Genomic DNA, 18,707 nt, shown 5'->3' with positions numbered 1-18,707 from the left:
CAGAGGCTGAATGGGCAAGACAAAAAATGTAAGTGCCTTTGAACAGGGTATGGTAGTAGGTGCCAGGTGCACTGGTTTGAATGTGTCAAGAACTGAAACGCTGCTGGCTTTTTCACACTCAACAGTTTCCTGTGTGTATCAAGAATGGTGTCCCACCCAAAGGACATCCAGCCAACTTGACACAACTGTGGGAAGCACTGGAATCAACATGGGCCAGCATCCCTGTGGAACTCTTTTGACACCTTGTAGAGTCCATGCCCCGACAAAATGAGGCTGTTCTGATGGCAAAAGGGTGGTGCAACTCAATATTAGGAAGGTGTACCTAATATTTTGTACACTCAGGGCTAATTCTATTAGCATTTTGGCAAGTTTTTCTAGATTCAGAATATATAAAAAACATTTATAAAGCAAACATCATCCCTTAGGTCTAGTACAGCAAATGCTTCAATAGTTTAAGCATATGTTGCAGAACAGTGCTTAAACATATTTTTCAGAATATTGACAAATAAAATGTATATTAAGGGGGTTTAGCCATCAGTGACAGATTTGACGAGCCACACAAAATATGAAACATGATCCATTTGAAAATCCCCAATATAAACATAACCATTCTATCAGATCTTCCAGTACTCTGACGGAGTTTACGTTAGACAAAAATCTGACGGAGTTAACAAAAATTGCAATTTTCTTCATTCAAGTGGTATAAAAAGTAGAAATTTTGTTTTTCCTCAGTTGCTTTATGACTCTAAAATCTACATAAAAACAAACATATTTGAACCAAAATTCATATTCTATCCATCAGATAGATGGAGTTGACAGTTTATGGTTGTGACCATGGTGATTTCGAATTACAGTGCATTCGGAAAGTATTCAGATCCCTTGACTTTTTCCACATTTTGTTAGATTACAGCTTCATTCTAAAATGGATTTTAAAAATCCTCATCAATCTACACACAATACCCCATAATGGCAAGGCGAAAACAGGTTTTTAGCAATTTTCGCAAATGTATTAAAGAAAAAAAATAGAAATACCTTATTTACATAAGTATTCAGACCCTTTGCTATGAAACTCGAAATTGAGCCCAGGAGCATCCTGTTTCAATTGATCATACTTGAGATGTTTCTACAACGTGATTGGAGTCCAGCTGTGGTAAATTCAATTGATTGGACATGATTTGGAAAGGCACATACCTGTCTATATAAGGTCCCACAGTTGACTGTGCATGTCAGAGCAAAACCCAAGCCATGAGGTCAAAGGAATTGTCCATAGAGCTCCGAGACAGGATTGTGTCGAGGCACAGATCTGGGGAAGGATACCAAAACATTTCTGAAGCATTAAAGGTCCCCAAGAACACAGTGGCCTCCATCATTCTTAAATGGAAGAAGCTTGGAACCACCAACTCTTCCTAGAGTTGGCCGCCAGGCCAAACTGAGCAATCGGGGGAGAAGAGCCTTGGTCATGGAGGTGACCAAGAAGCCGATGGTCACTCTGACAGAACTCCAGAGTTTCTCTGTGGAGATGGGAGAACCTTCCAGAAGAACAACCATCTCTGCAGCACTCCACCAATCAGGCGTTTATGGTAGAGTGGCCAGATGGAAGCCACTCCTCAGTAAAAGACACATGACAGCCTGCTTGGAGTTTGCCAAAAGGCACCTAAAGGACACTCAGACCATGAGAAACAAGATTCTCTGGTCTCATGAAATCAAGATTGAAGTCTTTGGCCTGAATACCAAGCGTCACGTCTGGAGGAAACCTGGCACTCTTTCTACGGTGAAGCATGGTGGTGGCAGCATCAGGCTGTGGAGATTTTCAGGGACAGGGACTGATAGACTAGGCAGGTTTAAGGGAAAGATGAATGGAGCAAAGTAAAGAGAGATCCTTGATGAAAAACATCTCTGGAGAGACCTGAAAATAGCTGTGCAGCGACGCTCCCTATCCAAACTGACAGATTTTGAGAGAGTCTGCACAGAAGAATGTGAGAAACTCCCCAAATACAGGTATGCCAAGGTAGTAGCGTCATACCCAAAGACTTGAGGCTGTAATTGCTGCCAAAAGTGCTTCAACAAAGTACTGAGTAAAGGGTCTGAATACTTATCTAAATGTGATATTTCCATTTTTTCATTTTTCATAATTTTGCAAACATTTGTGAAACCTGTTTTTGCTTTGTCATTATGGGGTATTGTGTATAGATTGATGAAAATAATGGAATACATTTTAGAATAAGGCTGTAACGTAACAAAATGTGGAAAAGGTCAAGGGGTCTGAATACTTTCAGAATACACTGTAGTTTGTTTAAATCTATCAAAAGTAGAGAACTTTTCAGACCATGAGCAGTCTTATTGCACTACATGTAATGAGGACATGAATAATGTTATGGTGTAGCTGAACCTGCTCATTCCTGATTCATTCAGGATTTTTTACAAATCTTTACCAAATCGCAGGCCACATTTTTTTATGAATCACAGCTTTGAGATAAATATTCTTCTAGTTCATATTCATTATATCATTTTTTGAGAGATTGAAATTTGCTCAGGACAAGGGCATTTCCATCCGACATAGAAATTTATAAAATTCCCAAAACAAAATATTTTCCCTTAATAAAATTCCCCTAATCGTAATTTGTAAACTAAAATAATCCAACAAAAATTAAAAATAAAACATTTCAACTATAAAAATAAAGTTTCCTTCCTTGACCAGTATTGTCCTGACTATATATATATATATATATATATATATATATATATATATATATATATATATATATATATATATATATATATATATATATGTGTGTGTGTGTGTGTGTGTGTGTGTGGAGTTGTGAACTACATGTAGTTTAACTAGTCATTAAACTACCTTTTGCATTAGCTTGATCGTAGTTGAACTAAATTGTGGTGGTGTAGCTAACTATTGGAACTACTCACTGGGCAAAAACAGGTTGAATCAACTTTAGCTAAGTAAACAACATTTTTCTTTAGGGTAGCTTTGGTGTAGCTTAACTTCTTCCATTGTGAAGTAATATGGTAGCTTGGTAACCTATATTTTCAAAGTAGCTTCCCCATCACTGGCTGTATTAATACAGATAGTATTAATAGTGTAATGTCATGCAAGAAAGCATGATTCAATACAATAAGGTCAACCCATCCCTCTACTACTCTGTCCCACATTTTGATGAAAGCAAACATGCAAGCCAAGGGCATTATCTTCTTACCACACGTCGTTGCCCTTGGGACCGTGGCGATTGCCTAGGAGACGAGCATCGAGCAGACACCCCATAGACATCTGCGCCCCTAATGTCACTCCCATAGAAATATAAATGGTCACTCCATTACCCCAGGCGACAATCATGAATAACTGGCAGCTGGTCGTGACTGGTGATGAGGCATACAAAATGAAAATGTGTAAGGGATAATCAACGAGGGGCTATGCGTTCTATGGAAAATAATGTTGAAGGACGTCAAAGGTGTTTTCCATGACGATGTAACTGAGTTGAAATTACCTTCCAAGGAGTTGCGTTATTTTCCAGAGAAAGCATTGGGCCCCGAGTTGATCATTATCCCTTTTTATACCATGGCTATAATTCAACACATTTGCCACTAGAAATGTGTTCATTAATTTGCCACTAGAAATGTGTTCAACATCTGAAGTAGCTAGCAAGTTTACTAGATAACTACAATAGTTGCTGTGGTAATCAAACAGACGTGCTATTTTAGCTAACCAAACCATCAGTTCTAGCTTTCTATTATAATAATCGAATTCAACAATACCAATCATGTTTTCAACTCGACTTTTGCTTTCAGAACATGTAAGTATGAATTAAAGCCAAATTCTACCGTGCCGATATACCGTGTGTCATAAGAAAATAATGCACGCTCTAGAATGCCCTTCAAGCCAATAAGAAACGAGTATTAAACAATGCCATGGCATAATTGTACTTTTTTCCTCACTATGTTATTTTAAATACATCATTCGATAGTAGTACAACATGAACTACCTCCCTAGACGAGGTGACGGATGAAGAGAAGAATCCGCATTGAATACTAAAACGTTACCGTCGCTCAACTCTCTGATTGGAGGAAAAAGAGTATCGTAGGCGGAAGAAGGCGTCGCATCTTCTCCATCAGGGCGGGTTGTCACTAGTTACAACAGCCACAAAGTCAACATTGGCTGTGTTGTAAAAATTTATGAAAACAAAACAAAAATGCTTTTTGATCTTAATGTAATGTTAGGCATAAGGTTAGCCGTTCAGTTAAGGTTAGGGTTACGTCTAGGGTTTTATTTTAAGAAGATACATTTTATAAATAGGCGGGGTTTTAGACATAATTCTAATTTTGTGGCTATGGTAACTAGTGACAACCGTCAGGGCGGGAAATCAACCACACATGTCAACAGATTACACATTCCGAATGTCAACGCATTTTATCTAGCTACATATACCTAATTATTTTTAAACGGTGTAAGTTAACTGTAAAGTCCGGTTTCAATCAACTTTGGGTAAGTTGATTCTTATTACCAAAGCTATATAGCTAGCTAATGAGCACTGTTGCTACTTGCTAACTGTTCTGCGAGCTAGCTAACTGGTGGTTGTTATTGTTTAGCCAGCTAACGTTAGCTAGCTTGTCAAAGAAAGAGGTGAACGTCACCCTCTTTTTGACAGTCAAGTATGACTCGTTGACTAATGGGCAGTGATCTGTTTTCTAAATCCCATTTTCAAGGAAGAGCCATGCAGGCGTTTTTGAAAGGAACATCAACTCAAGGCACCAGACCTCTGAAAGAGAAAGGTACAGGGACCAGTGGAGAGAAGAAGCAGAAATCTGTCCCCTGGGTAGAGAAATAGTACGTTCAATTTCTCAGCGGTTGTAGTATAAGCCCTTGAGAATCTTCATTCATAGAATGTAATTACAGACACCCAAAGAATAGAAATGCTATTCGGTAGCTGCAGACAAATGTCTTGGTGATAATTAAAGTGGCTTAATATGTTTAGTCAGAAAGAAAACCCTGCATTAATTTGATCAACACTGAAAACCCTTGTTTGGCTGTTTACAGTAGACCAAAATGTATGGAAGAGGTGGCGTTTCAAGAGGAGGTGGTTGCTGTGCTGAAGAAGACTATAGAGGGCGCTGATGTAAGTAGCCTCTTCAATTCCATGAGTAGTGACTTCATATGCTTAGGGTAAATATTGTCTGCCTGCGATTCTGTTTGAATATTACATGATTTCTGTTGCAGCTCCCCAATCTGCTGTTCTATGGACCACCTGGAACAGGAAAGACCTCCACCATCCTGGCTGCAGCCAGGGAACTTTATGGGTGAGAGGGACTCACCAGCTTTCCAGATTACTGCATTCCAACTGATGCAGATATGCGTTTGTGGGTTTCAGTGCTTGTCTACACCACAGTAAGTTTTCAGTGTCCGTTCCTTTCCACAGGCCAGAGCTGTACCGACAGAGAGTGCTGGAGCTGAATGCCTCCGATGAGAGAGGGATTCAGGTGGTGAGAGAGAAAGTCAAGAGATTTGCCCAGCTGACTGTAGCAGGCCACCGCACTGAGCAAGTACCAGTTTCCTTAACCTTCATTCACATACCCCCCCCAAACACACATGTAGCAAGCTCAATCTACACAACAAATCAGATCATATAATACATGTACTTTCCTTACCCCCTATAACAGTCAGCATATTGTTCATGTTAAATTAGGATATTAAAGCCTCTTTCCATTCCTTACCTCTGACAGTGGGAAACCATGCCCACCCTTTAAGATCATCATCCTGGATGAGGCTGACTCAATGACCAATGCTGCTCAGGCTGCTCTCAGACGCACCATGGAGAAGGAGTCCCGGACCACCCGCTTCTGTCTCATCTGCAACTACGTCAGCAGGTCGATTGGGCTTCGTATTCCAAGAGGCACTAGAATATGAAATCTATAAGTTGTATTTTTTTACACAACATTACAAACTCTTTGAGACACTTTACAATATGATGTAATACATGTTAAATCTGTAGCTAAGCCAACTTAAATTGACTGATTTTATTTCCAGGATTATTGAGCCCCTGACATCCAGATGCTCCAAATTCCGCTTCAAACCTCTAGCAAATCAGGTCCAAGAAGAGCGCCTGCTGGATATCTGTGACAAGGAGAATCTCAAGTACTCAAAGGAGGTAATGATTACAACTACACACTGCATCATCATTTTTTTACAATTATATTGGGTACTATCCCTAGAGTTTGGAAGGCGGCCCATGTGCTTCCTCTACATAAAGGTGGCGACCTGAGTTATCTAAATAATTATCATCCCCTTACCAAACTCTCTTGCCTAGAAAAGATCCTGGAATCATTGATTAATACTCAGCTGGATCCCTTTTAACTGCTAAATATTTTCTGAATGTAAAACAGTCCAGGTTCAGACCAGGTCATAGTATCATCTCTTCTACTTCCATGGTTTTAGATGATGTCATAAATTGTTTAGATACGAAGAAACACTACTGCCTTCTTCATTGACCAGTCCAAGGCATTCGACACTGTGGATCACACCTTACTTATTCAGAAACTCTATGATTGGCTTAGATCGGACTGCTTGCAGCTGGTTTGAGAATTATTTAAAAGACAGAACAGTGTATACTTATTGATGGGGTTAAGTCAGGATTTCTAGACATAACAAAAGGTGTCACACAGGGTTCGATTCTTGGTCCAGTTCTTTGCACTATTTGTATTAACGGCATTGGTCTATCTGTACAAAACTAACTTTCATCTGTCATCTGCGTACACTGTTGTATACGCTACTGCCCCTACGGCAGCTCAGGCTCTGACTCCTCAATCTGCTTTTACTACCTTGCAGAAGGCCTTGGTTGACCAGAAGTTGATACTAAATGCTGGTAAAACCAAGTACATGTTATTTTCCAAATCATGTAATAATGTAACTGATGTTTTATGCATAAGTATGTTAGATGGTGCCCCAATTGATCGTGTCCCCGCCTATAAATATCTGAGCTTCTGGATTGAGGTAAAGCTATCTTTTAAAAAGCATGTTGACGAGTTAGTCGAGAAATTAAGAATGAAGTTGGGCTTCTTCCATAGGAATAGGACTTGCCTTTCATTAAATAGTAGAAAACAAATATTCAGTCCACATTTATTTCTGTTATAGATTATGGCGATATTATATACATGAATGCAGCTACCAGTGTTTTGAAGCCCTTGGACACAATTTATCATAGCACACAGAAACAAGAAACAAGTCTCTCACCGTTGCCGCTTGCTATAGACCGCCCTGGACTCCATATGTGAATTGATTGCCCCCCAACTATGTTCAGAGCTCGTGCTGCTAGGTGACCCAAACTGGAACATGCTTAACACCCCGGCCATCCTACAATCTAAGCTTGACCCTCAATCTCACACAAATTATCAATGAACCTACCAGGTACAACCCCAAATCCGTAAACACGGGCACCCTCATAGATATCATCCTAACCAACTTGCCCTCCAAATACACCTCTGCTGTTTTCAACCAAGATCTCAGCGATCACTGCCTCATTGCCTGCATCCGTAATGGGTCTGCGGTCAAATGACCACCCCTCATCACTGTCAAACGCTCCCTAAAACACTTCAGCGAGCAGGCCTTTCTAATCGACCAGGCCTTTCTAATCGACCTGGAATGATATTGACCTCATCCCGTCAGTAGAGGATGCCTGGTTATTCTTTAAAAATGCCTTTCTCACCATCTTAAATAAGCATGCTCCGTTCAAAACATGTAGAACCAGGAATAGATTTAGTCCTTGGTTCACTCCAGACCTGTCTGCCCTTGATCAGCACAAAAACATCCTATGGCGTACTGCATTAGCATCGAATAGCCCCGTGATATGCAGCTTTTCAGGGAAGTTAGGAACCAATATAAACAGGCAGTTAGGAAAGCTAAGGCTAGCTTTTTCAAACAGAAATTTGCATCCTGTAGCACAAACTCCAAAACGTTCTGGGACACTGTAAAGTCCATGGAGAATAAGAGCACCTCCTCCCAGCTGCCCACTGCACTGAGGAAACATTGTCACCACCGATAAATCCACTATAATTGAGAATTTCAATAAGCATTTTTCTACGGCTGGTCATGCTTGCCACCTGGCTACCCCAACCCCGGTCAACTGCCCGGCACCCTCCACAGCATCTCGCCCAAGCCTCCCCATTTCTCCTTCACCCAAATCCAAATAGCTGATGTTCTGAAAGAGCGGCAAAATCTGGACCCCTATTACTAGCCTGTTCAACCTCTCTTTCGTATCGTCTGAGATTCCCAAAGATTGGAAAGCTGCCGCGATCATCCCCCTCTTCAAAGGGGGAGACACTCTAGACCCAAACTGCTACAGACCTATATCTATCCTACCCTGCCTTTCTAAGGTCTTCGAAAGCCAAGTTAACAAACAGATTACCGACCATTTCGAATCCCACCGTACCTTCTCCGCTATGCAATCTGGTTTCAGAGCTGGTCATGGGTGCACCTCAGCCATGCTCAAGGTCCTAAACGACATCATAACCGCCATCGATAAGAGACATTACTGTGCAGCCGTATTCATCGACCTGGCCAAGGCTTTCGACTCTGTCAATCACCACATTCTTATCGGCAGACTCAACAGCCTTGGTTTCTCAAATGACTGCCTCGCCTGGTTCACCAACTACTTCTCAGATAGAGTTCAGTGTGTCAAATCGGAGGGCCTGTTGTCTGGACCTCTGGCAGTCTCTATGGGGGTGCCACAGGGTTCAATTCTTGGGTTGACTCTTTTCTCTGTATACATCAATGATGTTGCTCTTGCTGCTGGTGATTCCCTGATCCACCTCTACGCAGACGACACAATTCTGTATACTTCTGGCCCCTCTTTGGACACTGTGTTAAGTAACCTCCAGACGAGCTTCAATGCCATACAACTCTCCTTCCGTTGCCTCCAACTGCTCTTAAATGCATGCTCTTCAACCGATCGCTGCCCGCACCTGCCTGCCCGCCCGTCCAGCATTACTACTCTGGACGGTTCTGACTTAGAATATGTGGACAACTACAAATACCTAGGTGTCTGGTTAGACTGTAAACTCTCCTTCCAGACTCACATTAAGCATCTCCAATCCAAAATTAAATCTAGAATCGGCTTCCTATTTCGCAACAAAGCATCCTTCACTCATGCTGCCAAACATACCCTCGTAAAACTGACCATCCTACCGATCCTCGACTTCGGCGATGTCATTTACAAAATAGTCTCCAACACTCTACTCAACAAATTGGATGCAATCTATCACAGTGCCATCCATTTTTTACCAAAACCCCATATACTACCCACCATTGCGACCTGTACGCTCTCGTTGGCTGGCCCTCGCTTCATACTCGTCACCAAACCCACTGGCTCCAGGTCATCTACAAGTCTCTGCTAGGTAAAGCCCCGCCTTATCTCAGCTCACTGGTCACCATAGCAGCACCCACCCGTAGCACGCGCTCCAGCAGGTATATCTCACTAGTCACCCCCAAAGCCAATTCCTACTTTGGCCGCCTTTCCTTCCAGTTCTCTGCTGCCAATGACTGGAACAAACTGCAATAATCACTGAAGCTGGAGACTCATATCTCCCTCCCTAGCTATAAGCACCAGCTGTCAGAGCAGCTCACAGATCACTGCACCTGTACATAGCCCATCTGTAAATAGCCCATCCAACTACCTCATCCCCATACTATATTTATTTATCTTGCTCCTTTGCACCCCAGTATCTCTACTTGCACATTCATCTTCTGCACATCAATCACTCCAGTGTTTAATTGGTATATTGTAATTACTTCGCCACCATGGCCATGGCCTCATTTGCACACAATGTAGACTTTTTTCTACTGTATTATTGACTGTATGTTTGTTTATTCCATGTGTAACTCTGTGTTACTGTATGTGTCGAACTGCTTTGCTTTATTCTTGGCCAGGTCGCAGTTGTAAATGAGAACTTGTTCTAAACTAGCCTACCTGGTTAAATAAAATAAAAAACACTTCATTTTATAACATCAAACCGTTTTGACTGTTAGATGTTTTTATCATGAAGTTGGTTGGACCTTGCTAAAAACACGTAGTAACTTTTCATTTGGATGTGTTGTTGTCTCTGGGTCAGTTTAGGAGAAAGGGATTTTTATATTGATAAATGTGTTTTGTTTTTGTGTATATAATATTTGCTCTTTATTTATTTTGTGTTTTTAAATTGTGTATAATTTTATTTTCTGTATTGTTCCCAGGGCACATTTGCAAATGAGACCTAGGTCTCAATGTGTTTTTCCCCTTGTTAAATGAAAGTTAATAAAAATCGTCTTCCATTCTGTTTTCCTGCAGGGTATTGCAGCGTTGGTGAAGGTTTCAGAAGGGGATCTTAGAAAAGCCATAACCTTTCTTCAAAGTGCTGCACGGCTGAACACAGATAATGAGATCACAGAGAATGCGGTCATAGAGATAGCAGGGGTGAGTGCTTTTATTGTATTTCACTCAACAATAGTTGCCTGTTTTTTGCACTGTGCAGTCTAGTCAAAAGAGAGGTATCCAACTTTGCTGACACCTATGCTCACATTCCTCTCTAAGGTTGTTCCTCCCAAGATGATTGACAATTTGCTCAAAATCTGTTTCAAGGGAACATTTGAAAAACTAGAGATTGCTGTTCGGGTATGCACATTCACTTTTTATTGCTGCTTCATTACATAGGGATCGAAAATCTAACTGCATGACACTTTTAATGTAGCAGCTTTCTGTCAGACTAATCACCCGGCCATTCTGCCACTTACAGAACATGGTAGATGAGGGCTATGCTGCCACACAAATCATCAACCAGCTACACGAAGCCATCATAGAGGAAGAGCTGAATGACAAGCAGAAGTCTGCCATCACGGAAAAGATGGCAGTAGGTGTTTCAAAATGGCATAACTTACATCAATGTGGCAATCTTATTTTACAGTAGTAGTGACTTATTGATTTGTCTCATTTTTCAGGTGGTTGACAAGTGTTTAGTGGATGGTGCAGATGAGTACCTGCAGATGCTGAGTATGTGTTCTGTGATCATGCAGCAAGCTACTCTGAGTAACTGACTCCACAACTTCATGGATCATTCCTCTCCATATGCATCTAGACCAACAGCTTTTTCTATACATTTTTGTAGGTTGACTGTATTAAAATGTTATTGTTTCCTGTAAATACTGTCTTTGTCAATCAGGGCTGTTCAAGTCATATTTCAGGGGTCAGTGTTATAGAAAGTTTTCACATTTCTGAGTCAGTTAGGAAACAAACAAGTAACCATATTTTATATTTAAAAAATAAAATATGGATGCTTCATGGCAGACATGCACATACTGTCCATAATATACATCATATATACACACACATCACTTTTCAATGCATTTGAAAAGTAGGATTACAGATGTAACAGATCAACATTGTTAGTCTAGTGTAGTTAATATGTTGACTGCTTCAGCACACTCAGAGAGTGTGACAGGGCGAGAGTCTGCCAGATCAGGTGGCGCTGCATGTGTATTGTCCTGCTTCTGTGATTCTGGTAGCTGATGGAGGTAATCACATAGCAAAGACCTCACCGCCTCGCCATTGGAGTCATCCAGACATGCAGGAGCTAGGTCACACGGCTGGGAAAGGCTTTGGCTCGTCTCTTCAAGCCACTTCTCCATAAAGGGATCATTATTCATCTCACACATATTATGTAGAATGCAGCATGCCTGAGTCATCACAGGGATCAGGGCAGCATTGCTGTTGTTGCGCTTTAAGCACTGCCAGCGGGCTTTCAGGCGACGAAAGGTACCCTCAATAGGGGTCCGTGCATGGCTTAGCTGAGTATTAAATGCACGTTGCTGAGGTGTTAGTTGAGGTGACTCTGGATAACATTTGAGCAACCAGGTCTGCAAAGGGAAGGCTGCATCACCCAACAGCACATAGCCAAGAGGTTGGCCCATGAGTTTGTGAGGTGTCTTCGGTGACAGTCCCCCTTCTCTCGCCAACATCCATAGTTCAGAGCCCTGCAGTATGGTTGCATCATCAGTGCTGCCTGAAAAGCCTACACGGATGTCCCAGAAGTGACCATGTCCATTCACAACTCCCTGCACCACCGTGGAGGGCCATCCTTTGCTGTTCCAGCCATCACTGGTTTGGCTTTGAGATTTCACAGAAATGTGAAGGGAATCAATGACACCCACACAGTGAGGGAAACCCCACTGTGTATTGAACTCAGCTGCAATTTCCTCCAGCTCCTGTTCACTTGGCTGATGAATGAAGAGTGGCTTCAGCACTGTCACAATGATATTGCATATGTCTCGTACACATTTGATTACTGTGGTGCTGCTTGTGCCAAGTAGGTCACCGATAGAGAGATAGTCCAAGTTGGTGGCCAACCGTAATATAACCATTGCCACGCGTTTCTCCAGAGAGACATGACAGGTAGGGTCTTTTACTTCCGGTCTGAGCTGGTCACAGAGTTGGTCAAATGTGTCCTTGGTCAGATGGAATGTGTTGAGCCAGTCTTGAGGATGGAACTCCTTAGTCACAACCCTCTCCCACCAGTCTGATTTAGGCTCTGCAGGTGAGTAATGTCTCATGGGTGAGGGTCTTGAGGGGGAGGATGGTCTTGAAGGTGAGCTTGGTGGTGGCTGAAACTAAAAAAAGATATAGCAGTTATGGATATTTGAATTGCTACTTTTTACTCATTGAAAAACTGTTAAAGTTGGAATGTTTGAATCACCTAGGCTATTTGATTTTGTCTTTGAAATACTGCATGTGTTCTCTTGAAACATACACTTTACCCTTCTTAATGATCATATCACACACACACACCAACCCAATTTAAATTAGAAAGTATAAATTAAGACTATTGTGATCTCTACACAACATCCAAAACATTCCTTTTAGAAGGGCATTTGTTACTTACTGTATGTGCAAGCCTCTTCATTTTTTTGAGGATATACATTCTATGTCTGATATGCCGTTGGATTTCCATCCGTTTATCCATGATGGCTTTCCTAATCTTCTCTCTACGCCTCATGGACAGATACAGAAGCCTCGACCTCCGTTCCACAACAGCTTTCTTCATAGAACTCTCCATGGCTTAGTGTCGAATCTAGCTAGCTACAGCATCAAAATGGAGACATGCATGCAGCTAACTGCTATGTTTTCAAGCTCAATTTGAGCTAGATAACGTTAACTCATTATAATTCCATGGGTGTTATCAGCACAGCCATGTATTAAGATACATAGATGGCTCTGGTTATGAGTATTTTGGGGCTAAACTCTTTGCTTGCTAGCTAACCTGTATATTGTTAGCAAAGGAAGTAGCTACGTTGATTAGCTAACCTAACGACATAGCTTATGTGCGTTTTCAGAATTCACCAAACGGACGTTAGCTAGTTGCAGCAGCATTCCTCTCATCTGGCAACAACGTGTGACTGTTCAGTGTTTTGATTTGAACAGTTTAGCTACGTAAGCATTTCCCACAATGCATTGCAATTTGGTCAGTAACATTTTATGCCAGCTAACTCGCTAGCACACAGAACTTTTACTTCTTTCATTCTACATTATTGCTCTTCAGTTGCTCGTGAATAAGATAAAAATTATACTGGTGTGTCCTGACACCTGCACTAGATTTAAAAATATTTACTTCCGTGTCCAAGGCAGTGTGTGTGGTATTTGGTAGTTTATCAGAGTTAGTTTAGCTTGCTAACGTTACCAAGCAGATGAGAGGGCTCCCTGTCTATTCTTCCGGACCTTAGTGAAGTTAGCTAGCTATCTGTGGTTTAGTGAAATGTCATCGACGTAGACTGAACCCTCGTTTCTTTGGTGGTGTTGTTTCTGTTAACTTGGTAAAAAGAATACCTGGCATGCAAAGTGCAGAGGATCAGTGCCAGCAGTAGACTGCTCTTTTAACTGTGGCTTTCCAATCAAGATCCAGCCAGCGAGGCACTACCACTACTATGGACCAAGAGTATCAGCGTCGCCTGCTTCGGCAGATCAACATTCAGAACGAAAACACCAGCCCCATTGTGAGTATTCATTATCATGCCACTCTCGCTTTTATGTTATTACTGGGAACATTTCTGAAGTGTTATTAAAAGGAAGGTGTGTCTCACCTAACCAAAGTGGTGCAGTGATGACCATACTATTAGAACAATGTTATTTTAAAAGGGCACTGGCACTTGTTGGTTCTCCATTTGCCTGTCATGATTCATCATTAGTGATTATTTTACATGTTGCCATTGTACAGAAGGTGACCGAGGTGATGCGGAACCTGACGCCCAACAACTCCCCAATGTCCTCTCCCAGCAAGCATGGTGACAGATTCATCCCATCCCGTGCAGGGGCCAACTGGAACATCAACTTCCACAGAATCAATGTATATGTCACTTAAACCTCTTTAATACTCTATCAATTTGTTAAAGGAATTTAATTCCTATATGTTTATCAACCAATTCAATTAAAACACTCTGCCCATTCATAAGAATTTGTAAGATACTTATTTGCATAAAATGGACAGAAACCAGTCTCAAAATCAATCAATAGCGTTTATTCTTGAGAGTACTGATCATAGTACAATTTACAACAGGTTATATAATAATAATGATGTCATAGGTTTTCAAATGTCCTTCCTCCTCTCGGATACAATGGCAATATAGTTCACAGCCTCCTCACATTGTCTGCCACCTACAACCAGCCCAAGGTCTCTCTCCTCCCTGGGTATAGACAGAATTTCCTGTAAGGAACACATCATTCCAGCCTGTCTGATGATAACTCCATTCTTTCTAACAAGGGACAGACATTCCTTGTTCCAATTCTTGATTACAATTTCACACATTATATTCAGCATTATGATTATAATAAGATTCATACATCCATACAGTAACATAGTAGTATTCTGTTTAGTTATAATTCTAAGTCAAATGTATACATATTTTAGTCATTATTCATAAAAATCCCATAACACAATTATAATACATTACTTAACTATAGCTTATTTTATTGACACATTTAGTAAACTCATGGAGAAATGTGTATGTGATCTGTGTTTTTAGGAGAATGAGAAATCACCAAGTCCGACTAGAAAAACAAAGGATGTGACATCTGATAGCAGCAAAGGTAAGTTACATGACAATCAATGCCACATCAGATGAAATTACTAACATTTAAGAACGGCTTACATTATAGTAGTTAATGTAACTCTGGTTCTGTATTAGCAGATGGGCTGGCCTACTCTGCTTTGCTGAAAAATGAGCTGCTCGGAGCAGGCATTGACAAAGTTCAGGACCCCCAGACAGAGGACAGACGGTTGCAGCCATCCACGCCGGAAAAGAGGAGTCTCTTCAGTGTAAGAATCTCATTTGTTTCCAAGCTACATGAAGTTATTCTGGAGCAAGGTCTGACCCAAATCTTTTCCTTTATGTGCAGTACTCACTCAGTGCTAGGAGCACAACAGATGAGGACAATGGCATCTCTCCCTACTCATTGTCACCTGTCAGTAGCAAAAGGTAAATTCATAAGTTGGTGTCTCTGTAAAGATGCAGGGTGGTTACTGTTAACTTCAAATCAATGTTTTTTCATTTGGTTTGTTTTCTTTCTGTGCAGTCAGAAGTTGCTACGGTCACCCAGGAAGCAGACTCGTAAAATCTCAAAGATCCCATTCAAGGTCTTGGATGCTCCAGAACTACAGGATGACTTCTACCTCAACCTTGTGGACTGGTCTGCTTTAAATGTGCTGAGTGTTGGCTTAGGCACATGCGTCTATCTCTGGAGTGCCTGCACCAGCCAGGTACTGCTTGTGTGACTAATACATGTGCATATGATTTAATTAGCCTCTCATTACACATGGTGTTAGTTTCTATACAAACCCTCAGAGAGCATTGATTTGTCTTTCCAGGTAACTCGTCTGTGTGACTTATCAGTGGAGGGAAATTCTGTTACATCCGTGGGCTGGTCAGAGAGAGTGAGTTCAACTCCATATAATCTGCCGTTTGTAAATCCCACCATAACACTTTTTACTTGCTCTAGGTGTTTTTTGTGTGTGTGGTTGGCTGACTCCAATGCTGTGCGTTTCTGATTCAGGGCAATCATGTGGCGGTGGGGACTCACAAAGGCTACGTACAGATCTGGGATGCAGCAGCTGGCAAAAAGCTCTTTACGCTAGAGGGTCACACTGCTAGAGTTGGTGAGCACTCAGTGGAAATTCCCTGTTATAGATGTAGCATACTAGTTGTTCATTTCATCGGTCTCTCCCTCACCATTCCCATGTCTGATCTTCCACAGGTGCACTGGCATGGAACGCAGACCAGTTGTCATCAGGTAGTCGAGACCGTATGATCCTGCAGAGGGACATTCGCACACCACCTCTCCAGTCTGACCGTCAGTTGCAGGGTCACCGGCAGGAAGTGTGTGGTCTGAAGTGGAGTACAGACCACCAGCTGCTTGCCTCTGGGGGCAACGACAATAAGGTATAATAGCATATATCATGACTCTGTGTCCACATCCCTCAGATATGGCTTTTAACATAGATTAGCCAAGTTTACAACATAACAACCTCACCAACCATGTATGTCTGTTCTGGTTATGGCCTGCATTTCTCTCAGCTGCTTGTGTGGAACCACTCTAGTACGGCACCAGTGCAGCAGTACACGGATCACCTAGCTGCAGTCAAAGCCATCGCCTGGTCCCCCCACCAGCACGGGCTGTTGGCATCTGGGGGAGGAACGGCTGACCGCTGCATTCGCTTCTGGAACACACTCACCGCACAGCCACTGCAGTGCATGGACACAGGCTCGCAGGTCTGCAACCTGGCATGGTCGAAACATGCCAATGAACTGGTACATACCACTCAGTGTTGTGATGGTGATCCTAACGTTATTTAAACCTTGATGGCACTTTGATGGTTTGGTGGCACTCTCCCTTTTCTATAGGTCAGCACACATGGTTACTCTCAGAATCAGATCCTGGTGTGGAAATATCCTGCACTCAGTCAAGTAGCCAAGCTTACTGGACACTCGTACAGGGTGCTCTACCTGGTAAGTAACATTGTCTTGTTTTGATGTTCCTAACCTCCTAGCTTTTCCTAATGTTCTGATATTGTCTATCCCCTGCACTATGAAGGCAATGTCTCCTGATGGTGAGGCCATCGTCACAGGGGCTGGTGATGAAACGCTACGCTTCTGGAATCTCTTTAGTAAAACACGGTCAACAAAGGTGCTAAAACGGAGTTGGTTTTTCACATTTGTGTACAGTACACACTACACTCAAATCTGCTCTTAAAATTACAGTACTTGTCTATGTTTTACTTTCTTGTTGTCCTGTGATTTTAAATTAACTTTTTCCTCTTTTTATTCAGGAATCGGTGTCAGTTTTAAACCTCTTTACCAGGATAAGATAACGGCAACGCAGGAATAGACTTGATGGAGTGCCTTGAATTCATCACAACATTCATCAACACAATGCAAAAGAATGACCTAACATGGACATGACATCTTGTCATGGAGGAGGAAAGAACTGTTTTACTTTGCCCAGAAACAAGTGAAACTGGATCATTTTCAGATAGAAAATAATTTGTCCTCAATGTTTTTATTCAATTTTTTTTCTATTCATGTACACTTCAATATACAGTTATGCTTTTTCTATGTTGATTTTTGTATTCCATGTCTATGTTGAAAGTATGTGTTAAAGGAGCCTTAAAGTACAATGTAGAGAAATGGATCTACAATTTTAGTTAATTTTTTTTGCCATTTGAAATTCTATATTTGAATGTTATATAGACTGGGGCAAATTGTATAATATAATGGGACAATCATGGCAATCCATGGCAGTTGTTTTAAGAAAAACAATTAACTTTTGGAATTAAAAAAAATAGCCACTAAATGTGTCAAAGCACTACATTGAATATAGTAGGGTGGAGTAAACAAAACTGAGTAAAATGTGATGTTAAATTGCTGGAACTCAAGAACAAGAGTATTGCAAAAGAAATGTCTGGTGTTTTCTTAGACTTTACTGAGTTATAGTTCATATAAGGAAATTAGACCCTAATGTATGGATTTCACATGACTGGGAATAAAGAATTGTATCTCTTGGTCACAGACACCTTAAAAAAAGTGCTGTGGATCAGAAAACCAGTCAAGTATCTGGTGTAACCACCATTTGCCTCATGCAGTGCGACACATCTCCTTCGCTTAAGAGTTGATCAGGCTGTTGATTGTGGTCTTTGGAATGTTGTCCCACTCTTCAATGGCTGTGCGAAGATTCTGGATATTGGCGGGAACTGGAACACGCTGTCATACAGGGCAATCCAGAGCAGCCCAAACATGCTAAATGGGGGACATTTCTGGTGAGTATGCAGGCCATGGAAGAACTGGGACATTTTCAGCTTCTAGGAATTGTGTACAGATCCTTGCGACATGGGGCCATGCATTATCATGATCAAACATGAGGTGATGGCGGCGAATGAATGGCACAGCAATGGGCCTCAGGATCATGTCACGGTATCTCTGTACATTCAAATTGCCATTAATAAAATGCACTTGTGTTTGTTGTATGTTACATAGACTGGGGCAAAAATGCACAGCTTATGCCTGCCCATACCATAACCCCACTGCTACCATGGGGTAGTCTGTAAACAACGTTTACATCAGCAAACCTCTCGTCCACATGACGGCATACACACCAGCAGCCCAGTACATTTGAAACCAGGCTTTATCTGTAAAG

General features: G+C 41.6%; 3 protein-coding genes across 10 annotated transcripts; 2 read left to right on the top strand and 1 right to left on the bottom strand.

The window, feature by feature from the left end:
- Positions 1 to 4,166: 4,166 nt before the first annotated feature.
- LOC120054869 (replication factor C subunit 4-like) lies at positions 4,167 to 11,223 on the top strand. Of its 4 annotated transcripts, none has more exons than XM_039002563.1 (11): positions 4,168 to 4,495; positions 4,721 to 4,837; positions 5,048 to 5,126; positions 5,228 to 5,307; positions 5,427 to 5,546; positions 5,731 to 5,874; positions 6,035 to 6,155; positions 10,326 to 10,451; positions 10,569 to 10,649; positions 10,771 to 10,884; positions 10,973 to 11,222. In XM_039002563.1, the coding sequence occupies exons 2-11, from the start codon at positions 4,725 to 4,727 to the stop codon at positions 11,066 to 11,068; spliced, it is 1,074 nt and encodes a 357-aa protein (XP_038858491.1). In that variant the 5' UTR covers positions 4,168 to 4,495; positions 4,721 to 4,724; the 3' UTR covers positions 11,069 to 11,222. The 4 variants fall into 4 exon arrangements, with proteins under 4 accessions (XP_038858493.1, XP_038858491.1, XP_038858492.1 ...); XM_039002562.1 differs by having other exon boundaries at positions 4,169 to 4,495; positions 4,717 to 4,837; positions 10,973 to 11,221; XM_039002564.1 differs by lacking the exon at positions 10,569 to 10,649 and having other exon boundaries at positions 4,717 to 4,837; positions 10,973 to 11,223.
- LOC120054867 (protein ANTAGONIST OF LIKE HETEROCHROMATIN PROTEIN 1-like) lies at positions 10,645 to 13,396 on the bottom strand. Its single transcript, XM_039002561.1, has 2 exons — positions 12,910 to 13,396; positions 10,645 to 12,637 (listed from the first exon to the last, which is right to left on the bottom strand). Exons 1-2 carry the CDS (start codon positions 13,081 to 13,083, stop codon positions 11,417 to 11,419), a joined length of 1,395 nt encoding a protein of 464 aa, XP_038858489.1. The 5' UTR covers positions 13,084 to 13,396; the 3' UTR covers positions 10,645 to 11,416.
- Positions 12,472 to 17,867, top strand: LOC120054866 (fizzy-related protein homolog). Of its 5 annotated transcripts, XM_039002557.1 has the most exons (14): positions 12,472 to 12,564; positions 13,921 to 14,017; positions 14,239 to 14,367; positions 15,044 to 15,107; positions 15,206 to 15,336; positions 15,417 to 15,496; positions 15,594 to 15,777; positions 15,886 to 15,951; positions 16,071 to 16,173; positions 16,272 to 16,456; positions 16,592 to 16,825; positions 16,919 to 17,023; positions 17,109 to 17,201; positions 17,344 to 17,867. In XM_039002557.1, exons 2-14 carry the CDS (start codon positions 13,949 to 13,951, stop codon positions 17,383 to 17,385), a joined length of 1,485 nt encoding a protein of 494 aa, XP_038858485.1. In that variant the 5' UTR covers positions 12,472 to 12,564; positions 13,921 to 13,948; the 3' UTR covers positions 17,386 to 17,867. The 5 variants fall into 5 exon arrangements, with proteins under 5 accessions (XP_038858485.1, XP_038858486.1, XP_038858487.1 ...); XM_039002558.1 differs by lacking the exon at positions 12,472 to 12,564 and having other exon boundaries at positions 13,489 to 14,017; positions 15,209 to 15,336; XM_039002559.1 differs by lacking the exon at positions 12,472 to 12,564 and having other exon boundaries at positions 13,489 to 14,017; positions 16,592 to 16,786.
- Positions 17,868 to 18,707: the final 840 nt, after the last annotated feature.

Source organism: Salvelinus namaycush, chromosome 10 (genome assembly GCF_016432855.1).
Source record: "Salvelinus namaycush isolate Seneca chromosome 10, SaNama_1.0, whole genome shotgun sequence".
NCBI classification, from domain to species: Eukaryota; Metazoa; Chordata; class Actinopteri; order Salmoniformes; family Salmonidae; genus Salvelinus; species Salvelinus namaycush.
Note: the sequence above shows the minus strand (reverse complement) of the source record. Positions and strands in the feature narration are given on the sequence as shown.